Genomic DNA, 27,868 nt, shown 5'->3' on the forward strand with positions numbered 1-27,868 from the left:
GGAGGCGAGCGCCGAGGAGGCGGGACCGAGGCGGCAACGAGCCAATCGCCCAGCGCTCGCCTTGCCTGCGCTGGGGAGAAGTTAGCAGCGAGCTGCCAGTCTGCTCCGTAGCCACGATGGTTGCACTACCATGCCTCCTGTGCGTCCTCCTGCTTTGGACGAGGATAGAAGAAAACAGCGGTAAGTGTCCCTGAAGCGGACAGCTCCGCGTCTTCCTAGCGTGTCTTCTGCCGAGTTGTTATCTCGCGTCCCGTTATCCGAGCCGGAGGGCTTCTTTGTCCAAGAAGCCCCGAAGAAGCGGAGTGTGTGTAACTAAGATGGCGCAGGGTCGGCGGCCAGCCTTCTGCTGCCTGTCTGAGGAATGTTTATTGTCTGGTGCTGCGGGCGGGCGGGGGGGGACAGGAGGGGAGCAGGGATCGAAAAGTCAGGAGCTTTTGAAGGGGCCGAAGGGCAGTCACTCGGCACCGGTGCCGGGGAAATATATATATTTTTTTCTCCCCCACCCCACCCCCGCTTCATCCCCGCCGACAAAGATCGACCAAGTCCCGGCAGGACGAGTCCTCCAAGTTGGGAGCATCACCCGAGTGGATGTTGTCTTTTGTTTTATTACTTTCTGCCACGTTCGTGTGGTCGAGCCCCAAGTTGGACGTCGTTCTTACTCGGCTGCGTTGCCTTTCTACTTCCTTCCCCCTGCCTGCTGTCGCTGGCAGCGGCGGGCTCGGTGTGTTGTTGACTCGCTCGCAGAAGTTTGTGTTGCCGCGTGACCGTTATCTCGGTCCACTTTGCTGGGCTGTCATCAGCGCCGAGGCTTTGACGCGACCACCAGCACCACCGCCCCGGAGCCAGCTGGACTTCAGAGGGAGGGAAAGGAAGCGCTTCTCATGGCTCCGCGCGTGTGTTGTTCTTCTTTCAGCAGTTACACAAAAACCTCACTCACTTCCCCCTCCTGCCGTCAACTTTTAGAGCCTCGGTTGTGATCTTGCGTTGTGTGATTAGCCGCCAGCAGTAGCAGCTCCCTGCACACAGATGCTAACGTTATTATTATTTTTTATTAACGCTTGCTCCTCCTCCAAACGCACAGGTTCAACATCCATCAATTCACCCATCAGTTTGTCTTCTTCTTCTTCTTCTTCTTCTTCCTATTCTCTTAATAAACACTGACATTAGCACCCCTTAAGGTCAATCAAACGGCACCGACGCACCAACACACGGCTCTCAAATCTGCCCGCGCGGTCGTGTCAGCGCCAGGCAGCCTGGCACGTGAATCAAATCCAGCTGTACGATGTTTGCGGTGATGTTGCGTGGATCCCCGCATGCGGGGAGGCTGCATTTGACAGCCAAGACCTTCCCAGCGTCTTTTATCCTCTCTGACTAAGGCTGGATGGAGTCTTGGCTCTGTGTGTGTGTGTGTGTGTGTGTGTGTGTGTGTGTGTGTGTGTGTGTGTGTGTGTGTGTGTGTGTGTGTGTGTGTGTGTGTGTGTGTGGACGCTTTGCGCTCATTGAATTTAGCAGCAGTCGACCCTTTAATGCACTGAATGCAATTTTCTAGCGCCCCCGTCGAAACGAGGAACCGCTGCAGCGACCACAAGCCGTGGCACCGCCATGCGGCTGTGCGCTGAGATTCATAGTTGGATTTGCAAGGTGTGCACGATCCCAGCTTCATCTTTGTCTCCGTGTGTGGAGCGTTTTGCAAAGAAAAAAAAATTGTAAATAAGCTCGATCCTGATGTGGTGGTGGAGGATCTGCTGCTGGATGCTCAAAAAGCCCGTGGTGTTATTGTGTTTCTGACTCGTGCATTTTCTTTGTGTGACATTCCTTTGTGTATGTGTGTGTGTGTGTGTGTGTGTGTGTAAAGAGGGGGAGAGACAGAGAGAGGGATGGAGGTGGGGTGCTGGGGGGTGCTGGATGGTGAGTGGAGGAGAGGAGCACGCTCTCCAATTCTGCACGCACACAAAATGTATTCGGGAAGCCGCCCGTGTCCTCACGTACCCCGTTTCTCCCCCTCCCCGCCTGCCTCGGATGCTGGACCATTTTTTTTTATATATTAAATTGATATGTTGGCTCGGGGACACGCACAAGAAGGGTGGGAATTCCGCTCCCTTTGTCCGGCAATGGGATTGTCATGGCATGGGTCCACAGCTTGAGCGGCATGATTTGCATCAGAATAGAGTCCCAATATTTTAGAGGCGAGATAATCGCAGCCAGCAGGTCGGCGAGGAGGGGGAAAAATGGAGGAGGGAAGCGGGAATGAGTGCTGTGGCGTGCTCCAGTTGTTGGCTGGTGTTACATCACTGCCAGCGCTGCTGCACGTCGGGGTTTACATGCCACCTACACACATCCTGTTCGTCTCCCTTTCCGTTCTTTCCTGGAGGACCACACCCCTGCAGCTCACGCTCGCTGAAGCAGCGGCGCTCGGCAGCGCATACAAAGCATCCGCCCAAATCAGCGTTTGAGGCGGCGGGCTAAATTGTGACAGTGTCACTACTGCTCCTGTCACTGCCCTCCATCTTCACACACCCCCCCCCTGCCACTTGTTTTCACACCCATCATGCACTTGTGGTGATGGCGGCTCTCCTCGACCCTTCGGCCCGAGACGTAAAGGCACAACGTTGTGCGGTGTGCAGCACCCGGTACAAAGGACGACTGTGGGGTCAGTGGTACAACGATTGATTGCTGGTCTCATTGCTGGTTGGCTTTTCTTTATAAGCCCATTTCCAACGGTTCTGTTTCCAGAGTTGGGTCAAGGTCCGGCCAGTTTGTTACGGTGGCCCCTTCCTCTCCTCGTCTCCTCTCACATTAGCACAGGAATGCCACGTCCTGTCCCCTCAATCTCTAGAAACTGATGTGCGAAGGATGAGGGGGGGGATTAGCAGAGGGTTTTGCTCAGAGCAACTCCTCAGCAAACCAGCTGGGAGTAGGAAGAGGTGGAGGAGCAGGTGGGGAAGGGCGAGAACTGTTAGATTAACAGTTGCTGCCGCTGGCTCAAGAATCAAGAGTGAGCCACATAAGCTGCCTCAAATTTGAAAATAACTCTTTTTTGACTATGAAACAGAATTCTTGACAATGTCAGTCCGAAATGAATTCATTCAACTATAAAGTACGTATAGCCGTAAAAAAAGGAGGAAGGTTCCGAACCGCAGCTTATTGAAAGTGTTGCTAATGTTGCATGGCTCCTCTTTTAAGCAGCGCAGAACTGGATGTGCTGCTGGAGGATTTAAAGACTCCCCTGGCTCAAACAAAACACCAAAACACCAACTGAGTATTCACATTGCTAGATTTCTCGGTCTATGGGTGTGTGTGTGTGGCGACAGTTGCAGCATTGCTTCCTCTTCTTGCAGAGTTCAGCAGATATGTTGCAGTTTTATTCACCTTGGCTCTGCGCCGTAAAACAAAATCCCCGCGAGCCAACCTGATCGATATTTTGCACTTTATTTTATCGGCTCCCTGTTCTTCGCCTCCTCTCTGGCTGCTGGGGTGGGGTGGGCTGGTGGGCTGGTGGTGTTGTTTCTGGTCCTCCCCCTGGTGGTTGCTGTGTTGCTGCCTGCCGCTGTTGGTACCAGAAGTAGAGGAATGCCAAGCATGTGGGTGACCTTGGCCGCCCGTTGTCCTGGCCCAAGGAACCACGACTAATTTGAGATGTTGTAGTGGTGCCAGTGGCCACTGGATTGAAAGGCACCCACTCGTTAATGAATGGGCCCCCCTCACTCTGCCATCTTTATTGGGAAGCCGGCGGATCGCAGCTCCTGCTGCTGATTTGTTTTGTTGTTGGGGTTTGTTTTCTTTACGTGCGTGTGTCAAAAGATGTATTTCTTTTTGAAATCCGGCGTTGCAAAACAAAGTGGGAACAGGGAAATAGAATTTTCAACAGTCTGTCATGCACTGACAACTAAGCCGAGGTGACAGAGAGGCTGGAAACATCAAGCGCGGTGCATGGCAGGTATGAATCTGACACGCAGTCTTGTTTTCTGATGCAAAAATAGAAAGAAAGGATATTTATATTCTGGCATCTGGCTTCAGAAGAGCCCGCGAAGGTGCAGCGAGACGGCCAGTCGTCTAAATGCGGGTAGCGAGCTGTAATGGCCTGTAATAACCGGGCCGCGTTGTCGTACGTAGGACGAGGGGGCAGGCACCGGAGCACTGGAGCAGACAGTCAGCCAGTTCAGTCTGAGAAGCGGCAGTGGGGTGAGTCAGCTGCTTCAAAACCACTCCCCTCTCAGGCCTGTGCTGACTCCCGCCCCCTGATGGCTTCCCTGGCCACTTCTAACTCCACCAGCCGCTGCTCTCCCCCGGCCGTGCGTGGAAGCCCAAAGAGGTGTAATAATTATCTTTGAAGTGAGCGCTCTTACACGGCGGCGGCAATACTAGCAGGCGGCCATTCAGAGGCGTCAGCCGCAGCTATAACAAAGAAAAACGTTTTGCAAGGAAGCGTTCGAAATGATGGCCGATGAAGTTGCTCACCCAGTGCAGACGCCGAAGAAGTTTTTTTTGCTGCAGTACCTTGATTGGCCACTGGGAATGCCGCCATATTGCCAGTTTGGTATCCAGTTCTTCTAACTCATCCATGATCCTAACTACACAGAGGTGCAATAACGGAGGGCTTGGTGAAACAGACCACAGGTCAGCATGATTAACTTAATTGCAATGCTGACACACATTCGTGTGTTGTGTTGTTTTCTTGGGAAGCGGCGTTTCCCGCTAATCTCCGTCTTCCTGGGTGGGGGTGGGGGGTTTACCTGTCGCACACTGTTGAGTGGCACACTCTGCCAAACGGGGCTTTGTGGGTATTACCAGGAAGCCTTGTGAGAGCAGCACAGACAGCTGCGTCCTGTCTGCTTAGCCTGCTTATTAATACAGACGTGCTTTGTGGCTGGAGGAACTCGAAGCAGACATCTGGAAGATGAGGATTCATTTTCTGCTCCCCCCCACCCCCACCCCAACCCACTCTACCTCGATGATGATGATGATGATGTGTTCCGTGGACTAGTTGGTTGACGCTGTCTCTCTGGGCGGGCGGAGGCAGCTGCCGGGGCCACAGGCTGGCCGACCTCTGGGGTCAAACTGCTGCATATTCATCAGCAGACAGCAGTGCGACTCCCAGCCCAGCTCCCCAGCTCTGGGTCAGTAAACCACACCTTGTGACTGTGGTGGTGCCGAGACCAAAGTGCTGCCTCAGCTTTGTCTCATCCTTTGTGGCGGAGCAGCCTGATGGACACGACGCTCGTGTTGTTGGCGCGGCGGTTTGTGTTTCTGTCAGCAGATATTTGGTGTGTGGAGTGAGTCATGCCGCTCGGTTTGACTTTCACTCTCTCTCCATCTCTACCCAGCTGATGATGTTTGCAAAGTTAAAAACCTTGTCTGAAGGATTTCACCTCTTTTTAATTTATTGGAACCAACTGCATTTCCATTAAAAGTTTTCGCAAAACAAAAGCAGTATTTCTAAAAGTATAATTGTGGGTGAATTGCAGGTGTTTCCATTGAATGGTGCGAAGCGCAGAAGCCGTAATTCTCATCAAATCTCATCTGCTTCTGTTTGTTTGCTGTCCAGAATGGTTGTTATACCTGTGAAAAATATTCCGTCTCCTCCTCCGTTCAGTCATAGCGCGCCGTTTTCACTGGTCAGTGAACTGGTCTCGTGACCCCGTCCGCCACGTCCGCTGACTCTATATGGATTCGTGTGAAAAACCATCTCATGAGAGCGTCAAAACCTTTTAGTCATATTTGAGAGGTTTTTCCAAGTTCAGTTTCCATGACCTGTTTTTTCTTGCGAAATTTAGGTTTTGCGCAATTAGGGGTCATGGGAACGCAGCTAGTGTCTCTTACACAAGCATTGGATCCCCACGCTTTGCTTCCCGTTTGAAAAAAATGCACAAAGATCACAGCTATCTTGCATGGTCGGTCTTGTGCTGGCGGAGCCGTGCAACTGCCGAGAAAACAAATCTTCCCCTTTCTCCTGAAAACAGGGAGGGGGGGGGTCAGTGAGACAATGACAAACTCTGCGGTCGACCAAAACATCCTGTTTTAACGTTTCACATCCACAGTTGTGGGGTTTGCGTAATATCAAGCATTGTGAGTCAGGATGCTGACGCTGTTCGGCGAGGTGGTCCCATCGTCGGGCTCTGCTCCTCGGGCCTCGCTGTCCGAACGTGGCGGCTGCAGTGCAGTTTGAGTGGCAGGAGTCCAGCTCGGACCGGCGGCGCCGTGCAAACAGTTCAGCAGGGCAGATAGGAGGCCCGGTGCTTTGCCTGTGCTGTTTGAACGAAGGGGGAGGGTTGTCTGCGCCTGGGACAGAGGGGCCCCTTCGCTGGCCCCACACACACACACACACACACACACACACACACACACACACAAACACACCGACAGAAGGCACATCTGGTGGCGGTGGACAAAGAGTCAGCCATAATGTTGCTGGATGGGGCGGGTGAGGCCGTGACCTGTGGGAAAGACCCTGGGGGCCGAGGGGTCCCTCTTGAATGAAGAGGGTGTCTCCACACACACACACACACACACAGGTTGTGGTGGGTGGGGGCAGGGCTCCATGTGTCCTGCTCAACATGCTGACCGTGCACTTTAATGAGAGCCTGTTAAAGATTTCTTCTGTGTGAGACTTGATGTAAAGTATCGCTGGTGTCGCCGCAGCGGCGCCTTTGGTTCTGTCGCTCGAGGTGATGAATCACTTTGTATCAAGCGTTGAGTCTTTGTTATTATTATTCCGAGTGTTTTTTTCTTTAGTGGTTGTTGTAGTTTGCCCTTGTTGGTTGCACAGCTCAGCTGTATGGAGCTGGAAGTCGGTATGTAAACAGCTTCTTCCCCCCCCCCCCCCCCCCCTCCACTTGTCTATCTCTATTTTTGATGAGGAATGAAAATGTTGCAGCAAAACTGTCTCTCTTTGATTTCCTCCATCCACCCAGCGCCAGCGGTGTTTGGTAATGGGCAGAAACCCAGTCAGTCTGGCTGGTCTGTGCTCTGCTGCTTAGCTTCATCTGCAGGGAAAATGCTCCTCTTCAAACCTTCTCCCTGCAGGATGGCCTGTTTGCTCTGAGGAAGAAGTGCATTGTGTCAAAGTTAAGAGCGTCTCTCTCTCATATCTGCGGCCACTCTGTTCCAGGAAATGTTCTCCCTATTGGCAGGCAGCGCCTTCCTTTGCCCGACTTGACTCCCCTTTAATTTTTGACTTTTTATTGTTTATTTGTTTTTGCTTCATTGAAATTCTCTTACAATCGTACAGGCAGGACTCGTGTCCCTGCAGTGAATCTCCGAGCACAATGTTTTTCATAGTGGTGAACTATGCATGTTCTGGCATGAGGGAGAAGGATGACGACGTCTTGTTGGTCATTGAAAAGAAGAAGCCTTTTAATAAAGTCTGCGCTGATGAGTCAAATTCAGGCCGTGGCTGAATTACCCCGAGCCTTTACACTCTTTTATGTCCTTTTAAACACTTTACTGTCCATCCTCACTTCCACCACACGCTCGCTCTTCTCCGCTCCTGCCACAGATCTCCCTCTTCCTCGTTTGTCTTCTCTGCCGCAGAGCCTGAGCACCAGTCAGCACATAATTCAATTTCTGTTCTTGGCCTTTAGGTGTGTGTGTGTGTGTGTGTGTGTGTGTGTGTGTGTGTGTGTGTGTGTGTGTGTGTGTGTGTGTGTGTGTGTGTGTGTGTGTGTGTGTGTGTGTGTGTGTGTGTGTGTGTGTGTTTTCCCCAGGTATGCGAAAACCGCATTGTTGGGCGTAGGGCTCTTGGAATTGCATTGCCATTGATTTGTGCAATGTAAAGCTGTTTTCTTTATCTGCTTCTCTCCTCCGTCCCTCCCTCCATCCCTCCCTCTCCTCTGTTACAACTGGATGTATTAGATTAAAGCCGTCCTCCCTTTTCATTGGAGCCTCTCCTGGGGTTTTCTCTGCACGCTGCGCTGAAGCCTCGCCGCCGCCGCCGCCGCTGCACCACTTTGTCTCTCCTCTCTCCACGCCGTTTAGTCTCCCTCGGTGTCGGCGCCATCATTAATTCAGCGCCGGGCCGTGTTGTTGCCGAGGGGCGGCGGCCTCGCTCGCAGTGCCTTTGGACGTGTCCTCGCGGCATCCAGACAAACTATTGAAGACGGCCGGCCTCGGAGAAGCCTGGTGGTTATCTGTGCAGCTCCCTCTGAGGAAACAAAGCATCGATCCATTAGGCTGCAAGTGCAGTTAATTGAAGAGTTTGACGATGCTTCAGCTCCCTAATTATGAGAGTTTCTGCCTCTTTTCTTCAATAGTCGTGACTGAAAAATAGGAATGTTTTGGTTGAAGACGGTCAGTCAGAATCTGAATCAACGGCTGCTCAGTAACCTTCAAGGTGAGCTGCGATGCCGTATGGTTTGGATGCCAGTAGTCGCAGAGAGACGGTCGCCTCAACACTTTTCATCAGCGCTCTGCAGAGACAAAGAACCTGGTCGCCTTCCTCTTGTGATGTCTTTTCAATATATTCCAGCGTCCAAGGTTCTGCTTTCACAGTAATGCTAATTGTTGAACAGCCTCTGCTTTGTTCGCGGGACATTTTTCAGCCACTCAGACTTTTCATTCCGGGAACGTCTCCAGCGCCGCTGCCGCCATTTGTGTTTCGCACATGTTTTTTTTTTGTTTTTTTTCTCGCTGGTCCTCCGGCGCGGCGCAGCATGGTGTGTGTTTGTTTAACCCTGGCAGGAGGGAGAGCCACTCATCATTTATACATCCAGTTTCTCTTCTGCTCCTCGGGATGGGAGGGGGCGGGGCTCCGCTCAGGCATGTGGTGCAGATGGCGGCAGCGCCAGTCTTCTGTATACTGGATTAAATTTTCCGCGTTTTCAGATGTGAGATAATGAAGCTTATATAAAGTCTGCCAACTGCTGAGTCTCCTGCCTGCTGACCTGCCTGTGTCGGTAGCCTCGCAGTCGTGTGTGTGCGTGTGTGTGTATGAATGTGTGCCTCAGAGGTCTACTTTACTGCACAGACTATTCCAGTATTTACGGCCGTCCTTGACTGGGTGATGCAGACACAGTTTAAAGTGCACGTGGAAGATCCAGTTTTAATCGCTTCCTCCTCCTGTTGAAGGGTGCTGGCTGGAAGAGAGGATCCAGTGCCAGGAGAAGTGCGGTGTATTAATAATCCCCAGTCTGATTTCTTACATGCAGCGTGTGCGCGTGTGTGTGTGTGTGTGTGTGTGCCTCAGCCTCTCTCACACAAGCCCTCTATTCCCCCCGTACGCAAAGTGGCGAGGAGTAAACTACGCCGGAGATTCTGATAGCGCTAATGAAAAGAGTGGAAAGGGAATCCAGCTGCGCCTGATTAAAGAATAATTTGATTTAACTTTGCTGTGCAGGCCCGTCAGTCGCTGGCACCTCCTAAAAAAGAATATCTGAAGCCTTTTTTTTATGAGGAACGCAGTTGCTTCCTTTGCTGCAACAAAACTGCGAGCGTCTCTAATGAATACATAATGAATGCCGTGCAACGCCTCCATCATTCATCTCCACCTGGTCAGCGGCTGCAAAACCCTGCAGTTGGTTCTTATTTGCCCGGATAAAAGTTGCATCACAGCGGTGCAGGAAGCAGCAGTGGATGGTCAAAGTCACCAGGTGGTCTCCGGTTGTTATTATCCATCCATCCATCCACACACTGCATCAACACAAACAACCATTCGCACTCACACACACACACCTATTCCTCACATGGAGAGCCTGGAGAGAACCCAGCAGACACAGGGACAACCTGCAAACTCCACACAGAAAGGTCCCAGGCCCGGGATCGAACCCACAACCTTCTTGCTGTGAGGCGGCAGCACCAACTACTGCAGCACCCTGTCATTATTATTATTATTATTATTATTATTATTATTATATTATCATTGTTTGTTTTGGGTTGTTTTTTTTTGGTTAAGATGACTTGCAGCTGTGGGGTGTCAGTACCAGCTGCCTCCCACCAGTCAGCGGCAGCTGCCACAGCGGCAGACGCCTCCAGCGCCGCCACTGTGCTGCTGTTTGGCCACAGGAGTTAATGGGCGTGATTGCTTGTGTTTGTTTTCCGCTCAGCAGCCCGGCGCTGACTCACGCGCCGCGTGTGTCGACTGCAAGACGCCGTCTGCCTTCAGAAGACACACGTCTGTCGGGCCACTCACCACTTCCTGCTTCTTCTTCACACACTGACTCACGACGCCGGCGGAGGTCTGGTTGGGTCACCGCAGCTGCGCTGCTGCGTGTCACAACCTGCGCACGTTACATGTTAGGATCTGTGTGTGTGTTTGTGTCGACTGTTGTTGGGAGTCCAACAACAGTCGATACTGGCCTATGGTTGTTTTTTTATGCAGCTGAGAAGCGACTGAAGTGAGTTCCCTTCTTTTAAAATGAAAAGAAAAACTCAGGATGGCATGCGGGCGCGTGGGTGTGTTTTCATATCGTCTAGACATGTTCCATGTGACACACATGCACACAAGGGACTGACGGACTTCTTCTTCCTCTCAGGCCGAGCTGAGCCAGCTGCTTTTGATTTGATTGTCTGTTGTCAAGTCAACTGAGGCCATTTCTCCTTTTTTCCCCCTCACACGCTCACAAACTGTTGTCTGGAATACACTGCCAGACCATTCCAAGAATTCCTCTGTGTGTGTGTGTGTGTGTGTGTGTGTGTGTGTGTGTGTGTGTGTGTGTGTGATGGCCTCTTATTACATTAAACACACCGAGGGGGGGTGGGTGGGGGGGTGCAGTGATTTGGACATACTGTGTCTCCAGCCTGTTGTTGAACTCGCCACAGCTGAAAGAAAGCTCACCGCTGAAGTGTTTTTCTTCCTCTGCGTGAAACGTGCGTATTTGACGGAACATATCTGTGGTTTTCGCCCTTTGCCCACAACATGTGCAGCGCCAGCTGTTGCTTTCTCACCCACCACCCCCCCGTCAGGAGGACGGCGGTTTTCGTCCCTTTTCAACCAAACCTCAGCATTGTTCCTGAAGCCTCCTGAAGTCACGGCCGTCCACAGCTGAGGCCTCTCTGTGTTGTGAAGACCGCTGCTGTCAGCAGCTTCGCCCCACAGGCGGCCACTCGGTGTCCCGTTAATTATTCAGCGGCGGCTTGGTCTGGTGCTGCTCTCACCCGGTCGGTTGGAGCCGATGTGTTTCCGAGCTGTTCCGTGATGCCACATTCTCCGTCCGCCAGCGGGTCCAATGGTTTATTCATAGCGCTTCTCGTCGGCAACACCAACAACGTAAGACCTACCGAGGAGCCTTACTGGCGTTGAGCGCGCTCTCCACAGTGCAAGAGGTGCATGCAAGACTGATAAGCTGCAACAAAAAAAAAAACAACTGAAAAAAAAATTCAAAGTCAATTCAAATTGTTTGAATAAGGATTTTACTGAGACTGTGCATGAAAAGCTTCTGGGTTTTTCATCTTGGCACCACCAGAACGTCTCACAGCAACAGTGAAAAGGTGTTGTGAGCTGTGCGGGTCGCCACCAGTGGTCCTGGTGCTGCTGACGAGGCGGAGCACTCCTCTCACGTCCTGGGCTAAAGTGCACAACACCTGGTGGTTCCTGCAGGCCTCCTCAGTGCTGGTGTAGACTCATAAATCTGGACTAATTCCACAAATCCAGCCAGAGAACGACGTGCTGTCAGAGAGGGGGAAAAATGAATGATTTTGGAGAATTAATGAAGAGAATCATTTCAGCGTCATTTCATAAAAGTTGCCGCTAATAGCCATGGCTGGATACCTCGGAGCGTTTCCCTTTTTAATAAGGAGAAAGTGGATGGAGATCAGGAGACGGATGGCTGTGTTAATTAGAAGTTGGACAGATTGGTTCACTTGGAATTCATCATCAAGTGACTGTTGATCGTCAGTCTGGCCGTCCACACTGCTTTTTGCCCTCTGACATCACAAATTCATGTATTGTCTGGTTTTGGTGAGACTGGATTGACTGGAAGGAATGGCGTGTGTGTGTGTGTGTGTGTGTGTGTGTGTGTGTGTGTGTGTGTGTGTGTGTGTGTGTGTGTGTGTGTGTGTGTGTGTGTGTGTGTGTGTGTGTGTGTGTGTGTGTTTATCTCTTTCCTGCTCAAACAGTCTGGAAGCCTGTGTGTGTGTGTGTGTCTGCATATGTGACTGTGTGTGTACACAAGCAGTTTTTGCAGTGTGATGACGTCTGGCAACCGCCCGGGGAAACTTCTGGCAGTGAAGCCAAACAAATCGAGCAATTATTCTAATTGTTTTATTCTTGTCACTATTCTCCATAGTTGTGGGTTGTTGTTGGCTTCTTTTTTTTTTTTTACTCGTTTTTAACGAAGATAAGATGTAAAATAGCTCAGGTGGGATCCATGCCGCTGACCCGCAGGAAAAACACAGCGTGACGCTGGATGTTGAGTCTTGAGGGTTTTTTTTGTTACGGTGCAAACCATTGAGGTGAAAGGAGTGTCTGCCAGCGTGTCTGTGCAAACCCTCAGTGAGTGAGTGGGTTTTCTGAAGGTCCCACCGCTGCTCTCCAGTACACATTGTTTCATTCCTCGTCACGGCAGAATATGTATTGAACATTTATCACATTTATTGAACTATTTCTGAACGGTTTCATTTATTTGATTTTTTTTCATCCCATCCAGCTCAACTGCAAGGCGAGAAAAAAAGCATGCAGTATATTTTCTACACATAGTTTTTATGGGTGAGCCAGGTGTGAGCGCACACATGGGTGACTTTAAAAGTAGACATCAGCCAAGAGTAAAACAACCAATCAATCAATCAAATATAGGCAACAAAGAACTGCAGCGTGGTTCAAAAACAAGAATCAATCAGCCGCTGATTCCAACCAACCTCTCCTCCCACTCTCTCTCCTGCAGCCCTCCAGTGTTACTGCGAACGCTGCGCCAACTCCAGCTGCATCACCGACGGCGTCTGTTTCGTCGGCGTCCGCAAGAGCGGCAGCCGCCTGACGCTGGACCAGCGCATGTGCGTGGCTGAGGAGGAGCTGATACCGCGGGACCGGCCCTTCATCTGCGCCAAGTCGGCCAAGCAGGACAACGGCATGTACCCCATCTGCTGCACCGTGGACTTCTGCAACAAGGAGCCCGACCTCACGGGTTTCAACGGTAAGGAGGGACGGCGGCTGCAAAGGGCCAGTGTGGAATGGTTGGCTCGATTTAGAATTATTTTTTTTATTGGAAGAATCTGAATATATTGCCTATGAATAACAATGTATTGTAAGGCATTTGGTTGGAACGGGTTCCATATACACTTCCAGTCAAAAGTTTGGACACATCTGTTTCTTCTTCTTCTATCTTGACCACTTCCTACACTGTAGATACATACTGAAGACATCAAATACATTACCATGTGGTAAAAGGAAAAAAAAATGCTAAATATGTTATGTTATATAGATTTTATCTGTAGGGTGACTGTTCTAGATGATCTAAAATATAACATTTGTTCATTTGAGTTATTTCAGACTTTATTTTGTTTGTTTTTGTTTCATACATATTCCACATGTGTTCATTCAAAGTTTTGATGCCTTGAGTAACAATATACAATGTCAATAGTCATGAAAATGAAAGAAAACCATTCAATCAGACGTAGGTGTCCAAACCTGTGACTGGTAGTGTATAAGAATAAACATATAGCGAGGTTCTTTGTCCCAGTTAGCTGCCGTCTTGCACTGCCATATTTCTAAGGAAGCCTGGTGTGGACAATCCAGCGCGTTTCATAATTAGGATGAAACGCGCTGGCCACCGTAGTTCACTGCTAGTCTTGGGAGGGGGAGCGAGAGTGAATTACACTGCAGTCTAAAATGTAGCCACTTGGTGCTGCTGTTTCTTCCTCAGAATCTCCAGGTTTTACACACTTAACCTTTCAGAGGTGCTTGTCCATCCTGCTGGGTGAAGAAAAGCTGTGACAGCGCCCTCTACCTGTGTGTTTCCCCTCTGCAGACCCGACCACGGCGCCGCCGCCGCTCGGCCCCGTGGCCATCGCCGCCATGATCGCCGGCCCCGTCTGCGTCCTCTGCCTGCTGCTCGTCGTCGCCTTCTACATCTGCCACAACCACAGGGGCCTGGGGGCCGGCGGCGCGGGGCCCCACCACCACCACCACCACAGGGTGCCCAACGAGGAGGACCCCCACATGGACCACCCCTTCATCACTGTGGGGACCACGCTGAAAGACCTCATCTACGACATGACCACCTCAGGATCTGGATCAGGTAGCCAGCCGTCCGTCCGCCTCTGCGGTTTGCTGCAGTGGGAAAAAGGACATTCTGTGTTTGAGCTAAAAACTCAGCCGAAGGCCATAAACAGAGGGCTAAATAATAATTTTTAATGGAGATGGATGGAGATTTGTTGATCATTAATCAGGCATGCATAAAGGATGAACACCTGAACAAGGCGACAATATGGGGCCTTGAACAAGTCAAAATGGAACGCAGCCCACTTCCAGATACACTACCATGAATTGAATGTCTTTTTTTTTCATTCTCTGTAGAGAGTTGTAAAGATTAAAAAATGAAACGGCGTGTCCAAACTTTTGACTGGTCAAAAAAAAAGTGACTGACTCACTGATTTGTTTGCCCCTGCTCCTCCCTCCTCCCCCCCTCCTCTCAGGGCTGCCGCTGCTGGTCCAGAGGACCATCGCCAGGACCATCATCCTCCAGGAGAGCATCGGCAAGGGCCGCTTCGGCGAGGTGTGGCGCGGCAAGTGGCGCGGGGAGGAAGTGGCAGTGAAGATCTTCTCCTCCCGCGAGGAGCGCTCCTGGTTCCGCGAGGCCGAGATCTACCAGACGGTGATGCTGCGGCACGAGAACATTCTGGGCTTCATCGCCGCCGACAACAAAGGTGAGAAGCGGCAACGCGCCGCCTCGGCTGATGGGCAGGTTTCCCACTACTGCAGCAGCAGCAGCAGCAGCAGCAGCTCTGTGCAGCCGCTAGTCAGTCTGCTAGACAGTGTGGGGGAGTGACGCCTCACACAGGGGCCAAGCACACATTACCACACAGTCTCGCCGCTCTGGCGCGCGCGCGCACACACACACACACACACACACACACACACACACACACACACACACACACGTAACAGAAGTGCTCCTGCACAGAGACACGCAAGCTGCGTTTCCATGACAGTTTTTCAAGAATAAAATGTCCACAAAGTTCCGTTGCGATTTGCAGCTGTTTCCATTGAACCGTGTTGAAGCGCGTAAGCCGTAATTCTCACAAGTTTTTTTTATTGCCATATTTAGGATTTGCGCAATTCTAGGGGTGATGGAAATGCAGCGACAGACTCTCTCTCTCTCTCTCTCTCGCTCCCCCCCCCCCCCCCCCCTCACCCTCCTCCCTCCCTGAACCTCCCTGTCTGGTGTCTTGCAGATAACGGGACGTGGACTCAGCTGTGGCTGGTGTCCGACTACCACGAGCACGGCTCGCTCTTCGACTACCTGAACCGCTACACCGTGACGGTGGAGGGCATGATCAAGCTCAGCCTGTCCACCGCCAGCGGCCTGGCCCACCTGCACATGGAGATCGTGGGCACGCAAGGTGAGAGCGCCACCCCCAGGCTTCAGCGTCGCACCTTTTTTTTTTTTTTTAATCAATGATTTTTTTCTGTTTTTTGTTTTTTGTTTTTTTTTAACCCCACCCTTCATTTAATCAGTGAGCATGCCAATAAATCAGCTCGTGGTGGAGAAGTGAAAGTGCTTATTATTGCCCGATTCAAAGCAAATAGAGGTCTGTTTATTAATGGCACACAGCCACGAATAATAGTCATCATTCAGAAAGTGGATTTCCCACATGGTTCCCACATGGCAAACTCATCTCAGTAGGGAACCCCCCCCCCCCAAAAGCCAGAATTCAAATTTCTATATTTTAATGGCAGAGTCTCAAATCCATTTTCGTGTGTGTGTAATAAATCGCTGTGTTGTGCAGCGTCGACAGCGGCGGTCGGTGTCAGACCTCCGCTGGGACGCCAGTGTGACATCGCCGCTGCCTCAGAACCGCTGTTTCTCATGCAAATGGAACCATAATTAGGGAATGCGAATTGGGTTTTAATTCTGGCTTTTAAGCGTGGGCTGGTGCTCTGCTTTCACTTCTGACAAAATGTCATCTAAAAACACCCTGAACCGCTGAGAGGAGGCGTTTTGACTGGGCCTCTGCCTCAGGCTGGACGCACTCTGGATTTTCTTGCTGTGGTCTTGACTACCACACTACATGTCACACATAGTTTTTTTGTTCACTCTGGACTTGGTTCTTCCTCTGCAGGAAAGCCCGCCATCGCCCACAGAGACCTGAAGTCCAAGAATATTCTGGTGAAGAAGAACGGCACCTGCTGCATCGCCGACCTGGGCCTGGCAGTGCGCCACGACTCGGCCACCGACACCATCGACATCGCGCCCAACCACAGAGTGGGAACCAAGAGGTGACTGCCGGCTTTCTATTGGTTCTGTCCAGAAAATCACTGCTGTCCTCCTCAAGATGCCGACAGACGGCTGTTGATGACGACCGCTCCTTCCTTCCTTCCTTCCTTCCTTCCTTCCTTCCTTCCTTCCTCTTTCCTTCCTCCCTTCCTTCCTCCTCCCTCCCTTCCTTCCTCCCTTCCTCCCTCCCTCCCTCCCTTCCTTCCTCCCTCCCTCCCTTCCTTCCTCTTTCCTTCCTCCCTTCCTTCTTTCCTTCCTTCCTCCCTTCCTCCCTTCCTTCCTTCCTCCCTCCCTCCCTTCCTTCCTTCTTTCCTTCCTTCCTTCCTCCCTTCCTTCCTCTTTCCTTCCTCCCTTCCTTCTTTCCTTCCTTCCTTCCTTCCTTCCTCCCTCCCTCCCTCCCTTCTTTCTTTCTTTCTTTCTTTCTTTCTTTCTTTCCTTCCTCCCTTCCTTCTTTCCTTCCTTCCTTCGTTCCTCCCTCCCTCCCTCCCTCCCTCCCTTCTTTCTTTCTTTCTTTCTTTCTTTCTTTCTTTCTTTCTTTCTTTCTTTCTTTCTTTCTTTCTTTCTTTCTTCCTTCCTTCCTTCCTTCCTTCCTTCCTTCCTTCCTTCCTTCCTTCCTCCCTCCCTCCCTCCCTCCCTTCCTTCCTTCCTTCCTCCCTCCCTTCCTCCTCTCGTGACCCTTTCACAGCTTTATTCTTCCCTCCACCTGCTGCTGAGTGCAGTGAGCCGCTCTCAGGGCCAGGTGTGACGACATTCACTCCTCTTATTGTTCCCATAGTGACACGAGCACTCTTCCTGCTTTCATGCCTGTGCACCAGCAATTTTCCTTTTATGTATTTGTGTATTTTTAAGTTGCACTCGGTAAAGCGAGCCGCACGCTGACAGACTGGCAGCAGCAGCAGTTCACCACAAAGCTGCTGCTGCTGCTCTGAAGACTATTGTACAGTGGTGACTGACGACCCCCCACCCCCTGCCCTCCAGGCTGCACTCCTCCGTCTCCCTCCGACTGGAGACGCCTCAGTAGAATCAGGACTTCCTGCTTAATTGCCGTGTGTGTGTGTTTTGTGAGATGTGCGTTTGTTTCTCGCCCGGCCGGTGCAGCAATCCAACAGGTGTTAACATACTGTGACAGTTTGCAGAAAGGAGTGCCCTGATGTGCGAGGTGAAAAAAATAACTGCAGAGAGAGAGGGAGAGAGGGAAATCGAGCGGGAGATGATTTTGTAGGCTTTTTCAGAGAACAACCAGTGGGAAAGCAAAGATCAGGCCGTCCAGTGGAGCTGCGTTCACGCTGCAGTGCCATGTGACTGACTTCACCTCTCAAACAACTTGTTTTTTTTAGATAAACACATTTTCTTTTCTCCTCGGAATGAATCGATCTGGTGGGCAGATCCCCCGCCCGGCTGTGTCGGGCAGTGGTGGAGGTGAACTGGCAGCTGCTGGCGTGGGCGCGTGGCCCCGAGGGGGCGTCGCTGGATGCGAATGTTCTCACCTCCTTGGAATGAGAGAAGCTCCTCCGTCCTCGACCACCGCTCTGCACACGCAGTGACTCAGCAGGGCAGCAGCGGCTGCAGACTCCAGGTTCGGCAGGTGCACGCTGATGATGTGTTTCGACCGTCTTCATTGTTGTGTGTGCGTAAGCAGCAGATGAAGATTAGCGGCAAGGTTTTTTTTATTCGGGACTCACGAGCGTCTTCGTTCTCCCTGCCGCGGCTCAATAAGCGCCCACGCTCTATTAAATAGACCTTTATTTATTTATGTCCTTGCAGGTCTCGCTGGTTTTCCCTGAGGGTGTGTTTGTGTGTGTGTGTGTGTGTGTGTGTGTGTGTGTGTGTGTTCCTCTTCAGTTGTACCCTTTTCTCTGAAGATTTTCTCCTTTGAAAAACTCAAGGAAAAGATTTTCTGAAGGCAACGCCTTCGTTTTTGTGCGTTTCATGCCATTGTGTGTGTGTGTGTGTGTGTGTGTGTGTGTGTGTGTGTGTGTGTGTGTGTGTGTGTGTGTGTGTGTGTGTGTGTGTGTGTGTGTGTGTGTGTGTGTGTGTGTGTGTGTGTGTGTGTCCACGTGCAGCTGTTGCATCGCCTCGTCTCCGACGGCAACAGCAGGCAGACACAATCAAAGTTGAGTTTGGGTTTGAGTCTTTACAACAAGCTCCTCCCTTTTTCCCGGGGAGAAGTCGTCTCGTCTTCCATGTGGGAAGAAAGAAAGTGGAGGTTTTCTAGCAGAGGACGTGACAATCCTCACTTTCCCAGCACACTGAGTCACTGAGCGCTCGGAAGCAGACGCACACTTACGGTCATTAGCTTCTTGCAGGTAGTCTGGTAGTCAGTCAGCTGACTTTGTGACTCGCTGTAAATGAGAAGAAGCTTTGGAGAAAAACTCCTGCGGTTGCCTGGCAACTGCTTCCTGTCAACTTCTTAACCAGTAAAGTACAAAACCTGGTTGTTTGGATTTGCCTCCTCTTGACCCCCATCTCTCTCTCTCTCTCTCTCTCTCTCTCTCTCTCTCTCTCTCTCTCTCTCTCTCTCCTACTCCCTCCCTGAGAAACAGTGGTAAAAAAACAATTTCCTTGTGTCTTCTGATTCACTTTTTGCCCTTTCAATCAGTTTTGCGTGTGTCAGGATTTATTTCTCCCTCATTAAACAAAATGCACTTTGTTCCCATGCAGTCACTGGAACCAAATGCAGCAGTCAATGCGTCACTGCCACAGTCCTCGCAAAAATATTTATAAATGTTGTTCTTTTTTGAAATGTTGATATTTTCAGTCTTTCCCTTTCCCAGCTGACAGCTGCTGAATAGAAACTTCATGAATTATTTGAGCGGCGCCGGTTCCTCTCAGGCGCCGCCATTCAAAGACATTTTCTCGCACTCTTGAATCCGTTGCATTACACGTTCAAGTCAGTGAGTCAGCGAGTCAATGAGTCGGCCGCCTGCAGACTCGGCCAGTATGGATTCATGTTGTGGAGCTGTTTCCGAGGAAGATTGATAAAGTGTGAACGTGAGGGAGACCAATGCTCTCCATCTTCTGACCCCCCCGCCCCCCCCCAACAGGTACATGGCACCAGAGGTCCTGGACGACTCCATAAACATGAAACACTTTGAGTCGTTCAAACGAGCCGACATCTACGCCATGGGCCTGGTGTTCTGGGAGATCGCCAGCCGCTGCTCCATGGGAGGTGAGTGACCAGCGGTCTTGAGGGTGGGGAGGTGGTGGTGCTCGGGTGGTGTCATCGCTCACTGCCCCCCCACCCCCCCGTGTGCGGCAGGCATCCACGAGGACTACCAGCTGCCCTACTACGACCTGGTGCAGTCCGACCCCTCGGTGGAGGAGATGAGGAAGGTGGTGTGCGAGCAGAAGCTGCGGCCCAACATTCCCAACCGCTGGCAGAGCTGCGAGGTCGGTGAACCACACACACACACACACACACACACACACGCACACACACACGAGCTCCACCGAGACGTAGTGTGAAATGATTTCTTTACAGATCATTCTTTCGCTGCTTAAAAATCTTTTGAAACTCGCCGATTGTGCGTCTGAAGAAGTCTCACTGTCTCCGCACAATCCTCCTCCTCCTCTTCCTCATCCTCCTCTTCCTCGTCTGAGATTTCAAGGCATCGCGCCCAAGCAACAGTCGTGAATGGTTTTTCAGGAGTGGCGGCGGCGTTCTTTAATAACTCTGTCCTCATTCAGTAGGCGGCCGCATGAGTTGAAATGTATTTAACACATCCCAGCGCGAGGTGTCCTTGCTGGCATTGAGGAAGCAAATTGGATCCGACGGCGGCCTCTTCCTCCCCGTTGCAAATTATCGCTGCTCGCAAAGACTCTTTTACTAGCTGCCAGCCACGCTGCCCACACAGGCAAACTCTCACACACACACACACACACACACACACACACACACACACACACACGTACACCTCCGAGCGGCTGGATACAAAGCAAACACTCATCACGTAACGACGGATCTGCCGCTCCGCCGTATCGTTTGACCTTTGACCCCGCCCCCTCGTCTTGTCTGGCGGCAGCTAGACGGCAGCGCTGCTGTTCTCTCCACTGTTGGGATGGAGCTCGTCGGGGCGTTGGGATTTTTCTGACTTGCTCTCCACATTGGCAGCGGCAGCAGAAGTGAAACCTCCAGATATTTTCCTTGTCTTCATGTTTTTTCGTTTGAAGTCGGGCTGATATCGGGCTGACAGGCAGACGGCAGACGATGCTCTTTAATCTCCAATCAGAGGCAGATTTCGCAAATTGTGAGTTTTGAACAGTGTGCTGCCACCGATCCGAGCGCTGCTTCTCTGCGATGGTGATGACTGTTGCAGTCGTGGAGAAGAAGCAGGGTTTGTCCTTCATTTAAAGTAAAGTCACTCGATAGATTTTTTTTTTTTCTTTTCTTTTTTTTTGGGAAATTGTATCTTTCCTGTATTTGGAACGGACAGGCAAATTGCACAGCAGAATTAAAGGTAATGGGGATTAAAGTCCTTCCATTTTTTGTTCTGGCAAACAGCAAGCTTCCTCTTTAAGCCTGTAAGAGGAGACTCTGATACCACTGGAATGATGAGTGAGTCAAACAGTTCTCAAGAACAGTGAACTAATAAGGACCTAGATTTTTCTTCTTTTTTTTTTCACTGTACAAGACTGGACTGGAGGTTCTTGTAGTCAAGAAGGATTAGAAATGTTTTTCTCTTTTTTTTCACCGTCATCACTTCCAGTATTTCCTGCTGATTGCGTGGAGTTGACGGTGCGAGGCCGAGATCCGGTTTCACGGTCTGGTCTTGGCGCTGAACTCCCACGTAGTGGCGCAGCAGCAGCAGACGGACCGACGAGTTCAGCAGGTTTAAACCCGCCGGGACCTTCAGAGGCTGCGCTTCTAATTAACATTATCGGGTGTGAGTGACTGCTTAGAGTTTGGCTGCTTTCCAGCCGCATCGACTTGCAGCGGGAGTTGCCGGAAGACGTCTTTTAGAAATAGCAATGTACAAAATTTCCCTTTATGTTTTTGAGTACACTCGGACTGCGCAGGAAGATTAGATTCAGAGTTGTCAATGGCAGCCGAGCAGACGGTGTTTCAGTCTCATCTTTTAATGGATTTGCAGCAGCGCAAGGTTTAGAAAGTCCTTCAGTCGAGAAGCAGCGCAGCACTCGGATCTTTTCCCAAAGTGCAAAGTTTGCCCGAGATCGAGTCGACGATTTCAACTGTGGCTCTCGACGCTCATTTGTGCTCCGCTTCATCAAGTGAGAGGCAGCTGAACAATGTGGCAGAAAAGACCGGAGCGGAGCAGAGCAGTGGGATCCAGGATTCAGCCTTGCTGACCACAGATTACACCTCTGTTTGCTCTTTCTTTTCTTTTTTTTAACGTCTCCCCTCCGTCGGCCGAGCCGGCGGGCAGATGGATGTGTTTCTCCTTGATGTCAGGCTGCCCCTGTGCGGTGACACTTTGCACTAACCGCCGCCTCCTCTGTGCCTTGCAGGCCTTGAGGGTGATGGCCAAGATTATGAGGGAGTGCTGGTACGCCAACAGCGCCGCCCGCCTCACGGCCCTGCGGATCAAGAAGACGCTGTCGCAGCTCAGCCAGCAGGAGGGAATCAAGATGTAGACGCAGCAACCAAACCCCACACGCACCTCTTGACTCGCATCCATATCACACACACACACACACACACACACACACACACACACACACACACCATGTTTACTGTCTCTCCGCACCCTCAGCCATCGCTTCTCCCTCTCCCTCCGAGGGAAGTGAAGACTTTTCTCCTTCTTCTTTCATTTTTGTTTTTGTATTATTTTCAATTCTTTTCGCCATATCATTGATCGATTCACCGGCGGATGGATGGATGGATGGATGGATGGATGGATCCATAAGGGATGGTTGGGCCTGAACGGGATGAGAGAGGATTGCAAGGATGGTGCTGCTGCTGCTCACCGTCTTTCATCTTCCTGACAAGGGAAACGTTTCTGAAACACACACACACACACACACACACACACACACACACACACACACACACGAGTGCTCAGACTGCCGTCAGGTGCACCACAGGCTTGGCAGGGAGTCATCCGGCTCGTTTGCACGTCAGCGTTTCATTCCTCGCTTTGGAAGACGAGGAACTCTTGAGCAGGGCTGCAAGTTGCTGCGACGCACCTCCAGACACCACAGGCAGAGGGAGAGAGTCGACGAGAAAGCCGTCGTGTTGGAGAGGTGAGATGAAGCCGTTCTCCACGACGCGTCTGTCAGGAAAGGAAGAGCACCGGGGTCAAAGTGCTGCCCTGAAAACAGTTTATTTGATTAAAAAAAAAACCCAGAGGTGGGTGAATTTAGATGACAAGGCGACGTCCTTGTGACTGTAGCTTCAGCAGCACTCGCTGCTCTGCAAAAGTGAAAAACAGAAAAATCCAGAGTGTCGGATGCACGGCGGCTTGCAGCCCTCCTCTTGAAACTGGAGGTTGTCACTCGTTGCTGGAAGCAGAAGCGCTTTGCTTTCCTCCACCCACAGTTTTGCACCTTTAATTTCATATTGGTTGCTGTCTTCTTTCCCCCTCTCTCCATTTTTGTGAGGGAGTCACGCAGGTCAGTTTAATTTATTATGGTTTATTTTGTTTTTTTAATATATTTTTCTATCCGGCGGTAGGAGGTTTTTTTTCTTTTTTTTTTTTTTTTTTTTAACTTCTCTTTTGCAATACATATTGGACTTGGAAAAACCTCATTCATCCTTTTTGGCAAACATGCTGCAACATATGCAATATTGGATAGATAAATGTGTCTATTTTCTATACTCTGCTCTGCTAAACCACAAAACGGCAAGAACGACGACACCGGAAACAAGGATGCCAACAGTCAGCTGCCGCCAATCAGCTGCCGCCAATCAGCTGCCACCATGCCTTCAAAGCCAGCTGTAACCAGAAAGTGCCAGTGCTTGAAAAAAAAAAAAGAAGAAAAAAAGAAAAGAAACCCCGCTCCTGACGCGTGCGGCGCCGTGGCGCCCCGAGTGCACGACTCCTGGCGGGGGGAGAAGGGGGGGGGCAGGGAGCCACGCCGAGCGCACAGCGAGCTCGTACTATGCACGCCCCCTAGAGCCAGGCGGCGTCACGGCGGCCGGGGGCGGAGCCTCTCTGGTGCCATCTCGTCTGAAACACCCGAAAAAACCACCTCAGCAGCATCTCATTGTACGGCTTCCCAGTGGGCCGAGTCTGGGACACTCAGCTGGAGCGCGGCCCACTGCGAGTTTCTGGGGGGTTTCTTTGGACAAAAGGACGCAAAGAAAAACAAAACAAACGACAAAAAAGAAGCTAAATGCAGCATTTGAAAAAGAGACACAGTGAACTACTTCTCAGCATTAACCATGTTGCCCTGTAAATGTTGACTTGTGCATTTCTGGGTTTTTCCTCTTCTTCTTCTTCTTCTTCTTCTTCACTTTTTGCATCTGCTCGACCGTTCACTTTTTCTCCTTTGTAGGATAATCAACAAGAAAGAAAAAGAGATACATTCATCTGAAGTATAGCAAACATATTTTACTAAGCCATAGGTTGTTTTTCTTTGATTTTCCTTGGTTCCCAGGTGATGTGTGATTCTGGCAAGGTCTTTTTTCTACTAGAATGTACATTGACGAAAAACAAAACAAAACAAAAAGAGGCAAAAACGTGCGTGAGACTTCAGCTTAGCAAGCCTTAAGGGACCAACGCATAAGAGTCAGGATCTACTCTTATTCCTACCATTTTATTTTAGATTTTTTTTTTTTTATGTACTTTTTAATGAAAACAAAAGACATATATAAGTAAATATATAAATATATAATTGATTGCTCTCTTAAAAGTAGTGTCGGTATCCTTTTGAAAAGACGGAGAGATATATGTAGCACCTGATTTAACAGTTTGTCTCAGTCACTCAGTCAGTGTTCAGTGTCCTGTTGCCAAAACTGCCACACAGCTAAACCCTGTTTGATCTGCTTGTTGGTCTTTTTTTCAAGCTCGGCTTTATCCAAACTCAAACTCAGCGCTTTGCCGCCCTCGGGCAAAGTGAAAAGAGGAATAATCGCATCCGGTGAGAACCCCCGGTCGGGTCCGAGCGGCACCGGACGGACGCAGGGTTTCTTGATTGTTGAGCCGTAAGTGCACTTGGGAGCCAGCGCAGCGTTTACCTGTGTGGCACTTTCGACATCTTTCTCTTTTGTCCTTGGTGCTTTTTTTTTTTTTGTTTCCTGTCTTGCGTTTCTTTCCTGAATGGATACGTGTTCTATTTATGTGCTGCTACTCGGCCGTCTATCCTGCTCTCCGAGGCGAGGTGAGAGCTGCCATTGGATGTAAATATGCTCAGATTTCCTGAGTCCATCAATTGCTTTCTCTTTTTGTTTTTTTTTCTCCTGTGCCAAGTGTGTTAGACACCAGCCATGGAAGTGCAGCAAGGCCGCACCACCACCGCCCGCCCTGCGGTATACTTCATTGTGTGTGGGTGATAGAGAGGGAGAGAGGGAGAGAGGGAGAGAGGGACAAATACCTCCCACTTCCATGGACTCTGGTTCTGCAGAAACGGTGCCAACTTTTCCCAGAGGCTCACATTCAGTGTTTCCTCCCGTGATGCCTGCTGTTGACTGACCCTTGACCCCTGTGCATGGAGTCCACAGGATGGCGGATGACGTGCAGGGTTTCTGTTATGGGCTGTGTCTCAGTTCAGGGTCTGCATCCTTGGAAGGAATCAAACCCCGCCTCCCCGGTAACCACCCGGGACGGTCTCGCCTGCGGCGTATTTCCTGGTTCAGTCACCGCCGTTCCCTCCTGCTGGCCAACCCCGGAAGTGACGTTTTTTTTTAAGCATCAACGATGGCGTTGGATGTTCAAATAAGTGAAAACCCTGCGTTGAAAACTGAATATTTGATGTGAAATTTCTATACTTAGATTTATTTGTCGTGTCTTTGCCGCTAATTTCAGCTGACTTCCCAGGAGCCCAGGATGCTTTGCAGCAGCACCCAAAGCATCCTGGGATGCAGAAGTACGCAAAGGATAGTAGCGGTGCAGCCTTGGAATCGGCTAAAAGTAGGCCGCATTCCCAGTACGCATTTTCAGCGTCCTCCTGACTTTTGGGAATTGGGAGGAGCCTTCGCGCAGCGCTATGACGCAACTCCCTTTCAAATGCGGCCTTGGAAGAGTGCAGACCGTGAATTGAGACGCAGCCATGGTGTTTCTGTCCCTGTCCGCTCCACCCTCTGGATGAGCCTGCAGCAACTAATGAGGTCACGAAGGGAGCCCAAAATCTGGAGAAAAAAAATAAAATAAAAGAGAGAAACCAAAGTTGTCGTCGAGACAAACGCCGACGAGAACGCGGCCTCCTTCAAAGTCCAGCGAAGCAATGTTTGGATTGAGATTGATGGATTGTTCAGTATTCTGGTTTCTAATTGGCAGAAGTGATCTGACATCGACACGCCAGTGGGGAAACGCCTGCTCAGTTGCTGCAAGCTTCTGTTTTTCAAATGGTTTTTGGAAAGACGGCCGAAAAGAAAAGAAAAGTCCATTGTTGTGCTGACTCAAGTGCTGTGGCTGGTGGCCGACGAGCCTTGTAAATATCTTGCTGAGTGAACACAAAGAGAGGGAGGGAGAGGAAGCGATGGACGTCGCTGCTACGTGGACGGAGGGGGGGGTGGGCAGTTGGACGCTGGACTCAATGCTGAGATCTCATCGTCTCTCTCTCTCTCTCTCTCTCTCTCTCTCTCCCCTGCTGGGACTCTGGGCGATCGAGACTGTACAGGACGTTTCATGGTTTCTGTTTTGGTTTTTCTTGTCATTCTCTGGGACTTTAGCAACAACAAAAGAAACTCAACTCGACCGCACCTCTGGCATGATGCCTCTTCTAGGACAACCTTCATTTTGTCTTAAACTCACCAGCAGCCTTCTACTTTTTTCTTTTCTTTTTTTTTCTTTCCACAGCCCAAGATGACTTAACTGTAAAAAAAAAAAGTGTTTGCACCCAGCCGCCGCCCCGCCCCCCCCCTGCTCTCGGAGTCTCTGTGTCCTCCTTGCTGTCTTGCATTATGATTGTTTTCTTCCTCTCTCTCGTCAAGCCTTTCTGTTCATCCTCAGATAACTTCCCAGCTACAAAGGCCACACTCGCCGCTCGCTCGCAAAGTCTCGTCTCCTCTTGTGCCCCCCCCCCCCCCCCCCCCCCTCCCTCCCACCCCAACAGTGTTTCAGAGCTACAAGGCACGCGCTCGCAGGTGCACGTCCAGCCGTGCAGCTTCGGCTAAGAAATATCGTCGAATAAAAACGTTGGACAAGAGAAGACGTAGAGGTGTTTCCTGCTGGGACGACTGGAGTCACGGTCCACAGTGTCGAGCAGCTCACGCCTTCACGTCCTTCACGTCTTGTCCGAACAAAAGAAAGTAAGAGGGAAAACACAGCAGCATTTGATGAGTAGTAATTAATAGTTGCGGTCACGTGTTGCTCGTCCGGCTACATACTAAGCCAGTGGCAATCTACCCCCCCTTAACACCTCCTGCCCCGGCCTCTCTCACACACACACACACACACACACACACACACACACACACACACAGTCAAATGCATTTTGCATCACCAAGGCCGCATTCCAAACACGAGCAAAGGCCGACGGTGAACCAGCAGCGCAGCTCAGCCGTTCTGTGACTCAAACGCAAACAGATGCCTGCTGCTGCTGCTGCTGCTGCTGCTGCTGCTTCTTCTGCTGATGATGATGTCACTCAGTCACTCAGTGTCGGGTCAAATATGCAAAGATTGGAGGAGGCCCCTTTATTTCCTGTTCCCTCTCTTTTTCTGTTTGTCTTTTCCCTGAGAGGTGCAAACTATGCCAGCAGCTGGCACGCTGAGTCGACCCCTGCAGCTGTGAATGTATCCGCCCTTTCAGCGTCTCCCACCAATGTGAGCGTGCACGCAGGCGCACACACACACACACACACACACACACACACACACACACACACACGTTCGTGTTGTCTCTCAGAAGGTCGCGGCAGCAACTTGGCGAGCCTGACGCGCCGCCACACGGGTTTTTTTTTTTTTTTTTTTCCTCTCTTGTTATGCAACAGCCGGGCCGGTGGTGCTGGCCCACTCAGTCCCTCTGGATCACACAGGTTCCTCAACCCTAACCCACCTATGCTATTACGATCCACGCACTGTGATCAGGAAGGTGGGAGCGGCGGCGGGCTCGACCCGCTCTGTGCTCGACGCGATGTCCTTTGAGTGGTGGTTGGTTCTTTGCGTCACTTCAAACAGTTTACCTCTCGGGTCTCGGCGCCGCGGTGTGGCCTTTGCAGCCAGAAGGGAAACAAAAAGCTTTATCGTGTTTTTTTTTTTTTTTCCTTTTTTTTTAAAAAAAAAAACAACAAAAAAATTGGTGCCGGACTTTGACGAGATTTCTCTGTTTTCTTCTTCCCCGCCTGTGTAATTGTGTGTCTGCCTAGATGTCTGCTTTATAGATGCCATCCAAAAGATAAGAAGTGTCTTTTTTTTTCAAAAAAAAAGAATGACTAACATATTAAA

The 27,868-nt window shown here is 50.7% G+C and overlaps 1 protein-coding gene across 1 annotated transcript; it reads left to right on the plus strand.

Annotated features, from left to right (window-relative positions):
- The first annotated feature begins 55 nt into the window (after positions 1-55).
- Positions 56-27,686, plus strand: tgfbr1b (transforming growth factor, beta receptor 1 b). The gene is made up of 9 exons (XM_076047360.1): positions 56-180; positions 12,813-13,061; positions 13,896-14,165; positions 14,563-14,793; positions 15,322-15,489; positions 16,210-16,366; positions 19,409-19,533; positions 19,624-19,754; positions 21,831-27,686. The coding sequence occupies exons 1-9, from the start codon at positions 117-119 to the stop codon at positions 21,954-21,956; spliced, it is 1,521 nt and encodes a 506-aa protein (XP_075903475.1). The 5' UTR covers positions 56-116; the 3' UTR covers positions 21,957-27,686.
- The last annotated feature ends 182 nt before the right edge of the window (positions 27,687-27,868 follow it).

The sequence above is a fragment of the Nelusetta ayraudi genome, unplaced genomic scaffold (assembly GCF_046127955.1).
Source record: "Nelusetta ayraudi isolate G7.1 ecotype Tasmania unplaced genomic scaffold, CSIRO-AGI_Nayr_v1 ptg000094l, whole genome shotgun sequence".
In the NCBI taxonomy this organism is placed as follows: Eukaryota; Metazoa; Chordata; class Actinopteri; order Tetraodontiformes; family Monacanthidae; genus Nelusetta; species Nelusetta ayraudi.

Bases quoted from the DNA above. Each gene is read 5' to 3' on its own strand.
- tgfbr1b (XM_076047360.1), top strand. From the start codon at position 117: ATGGTTGCACTACCATGCCTCCTGTGCGTCCTCCTGCTTTGGACGAGG. The intron at 181-12,812 runs GTAAGTGTCCCT...TCTCTCCTGCAG, and splicing joins GAGGATAGAAGAAAACAGCG to CCCTCCAGTGTTACTGCGAA. The intron at 16,367-19,408 runs GTGACTGCCGGC...CCCCCCCAACAG, and splicing joins CACAGAGTGGGAACCAAGAG to GTACATGGCACCAGAGGTCC.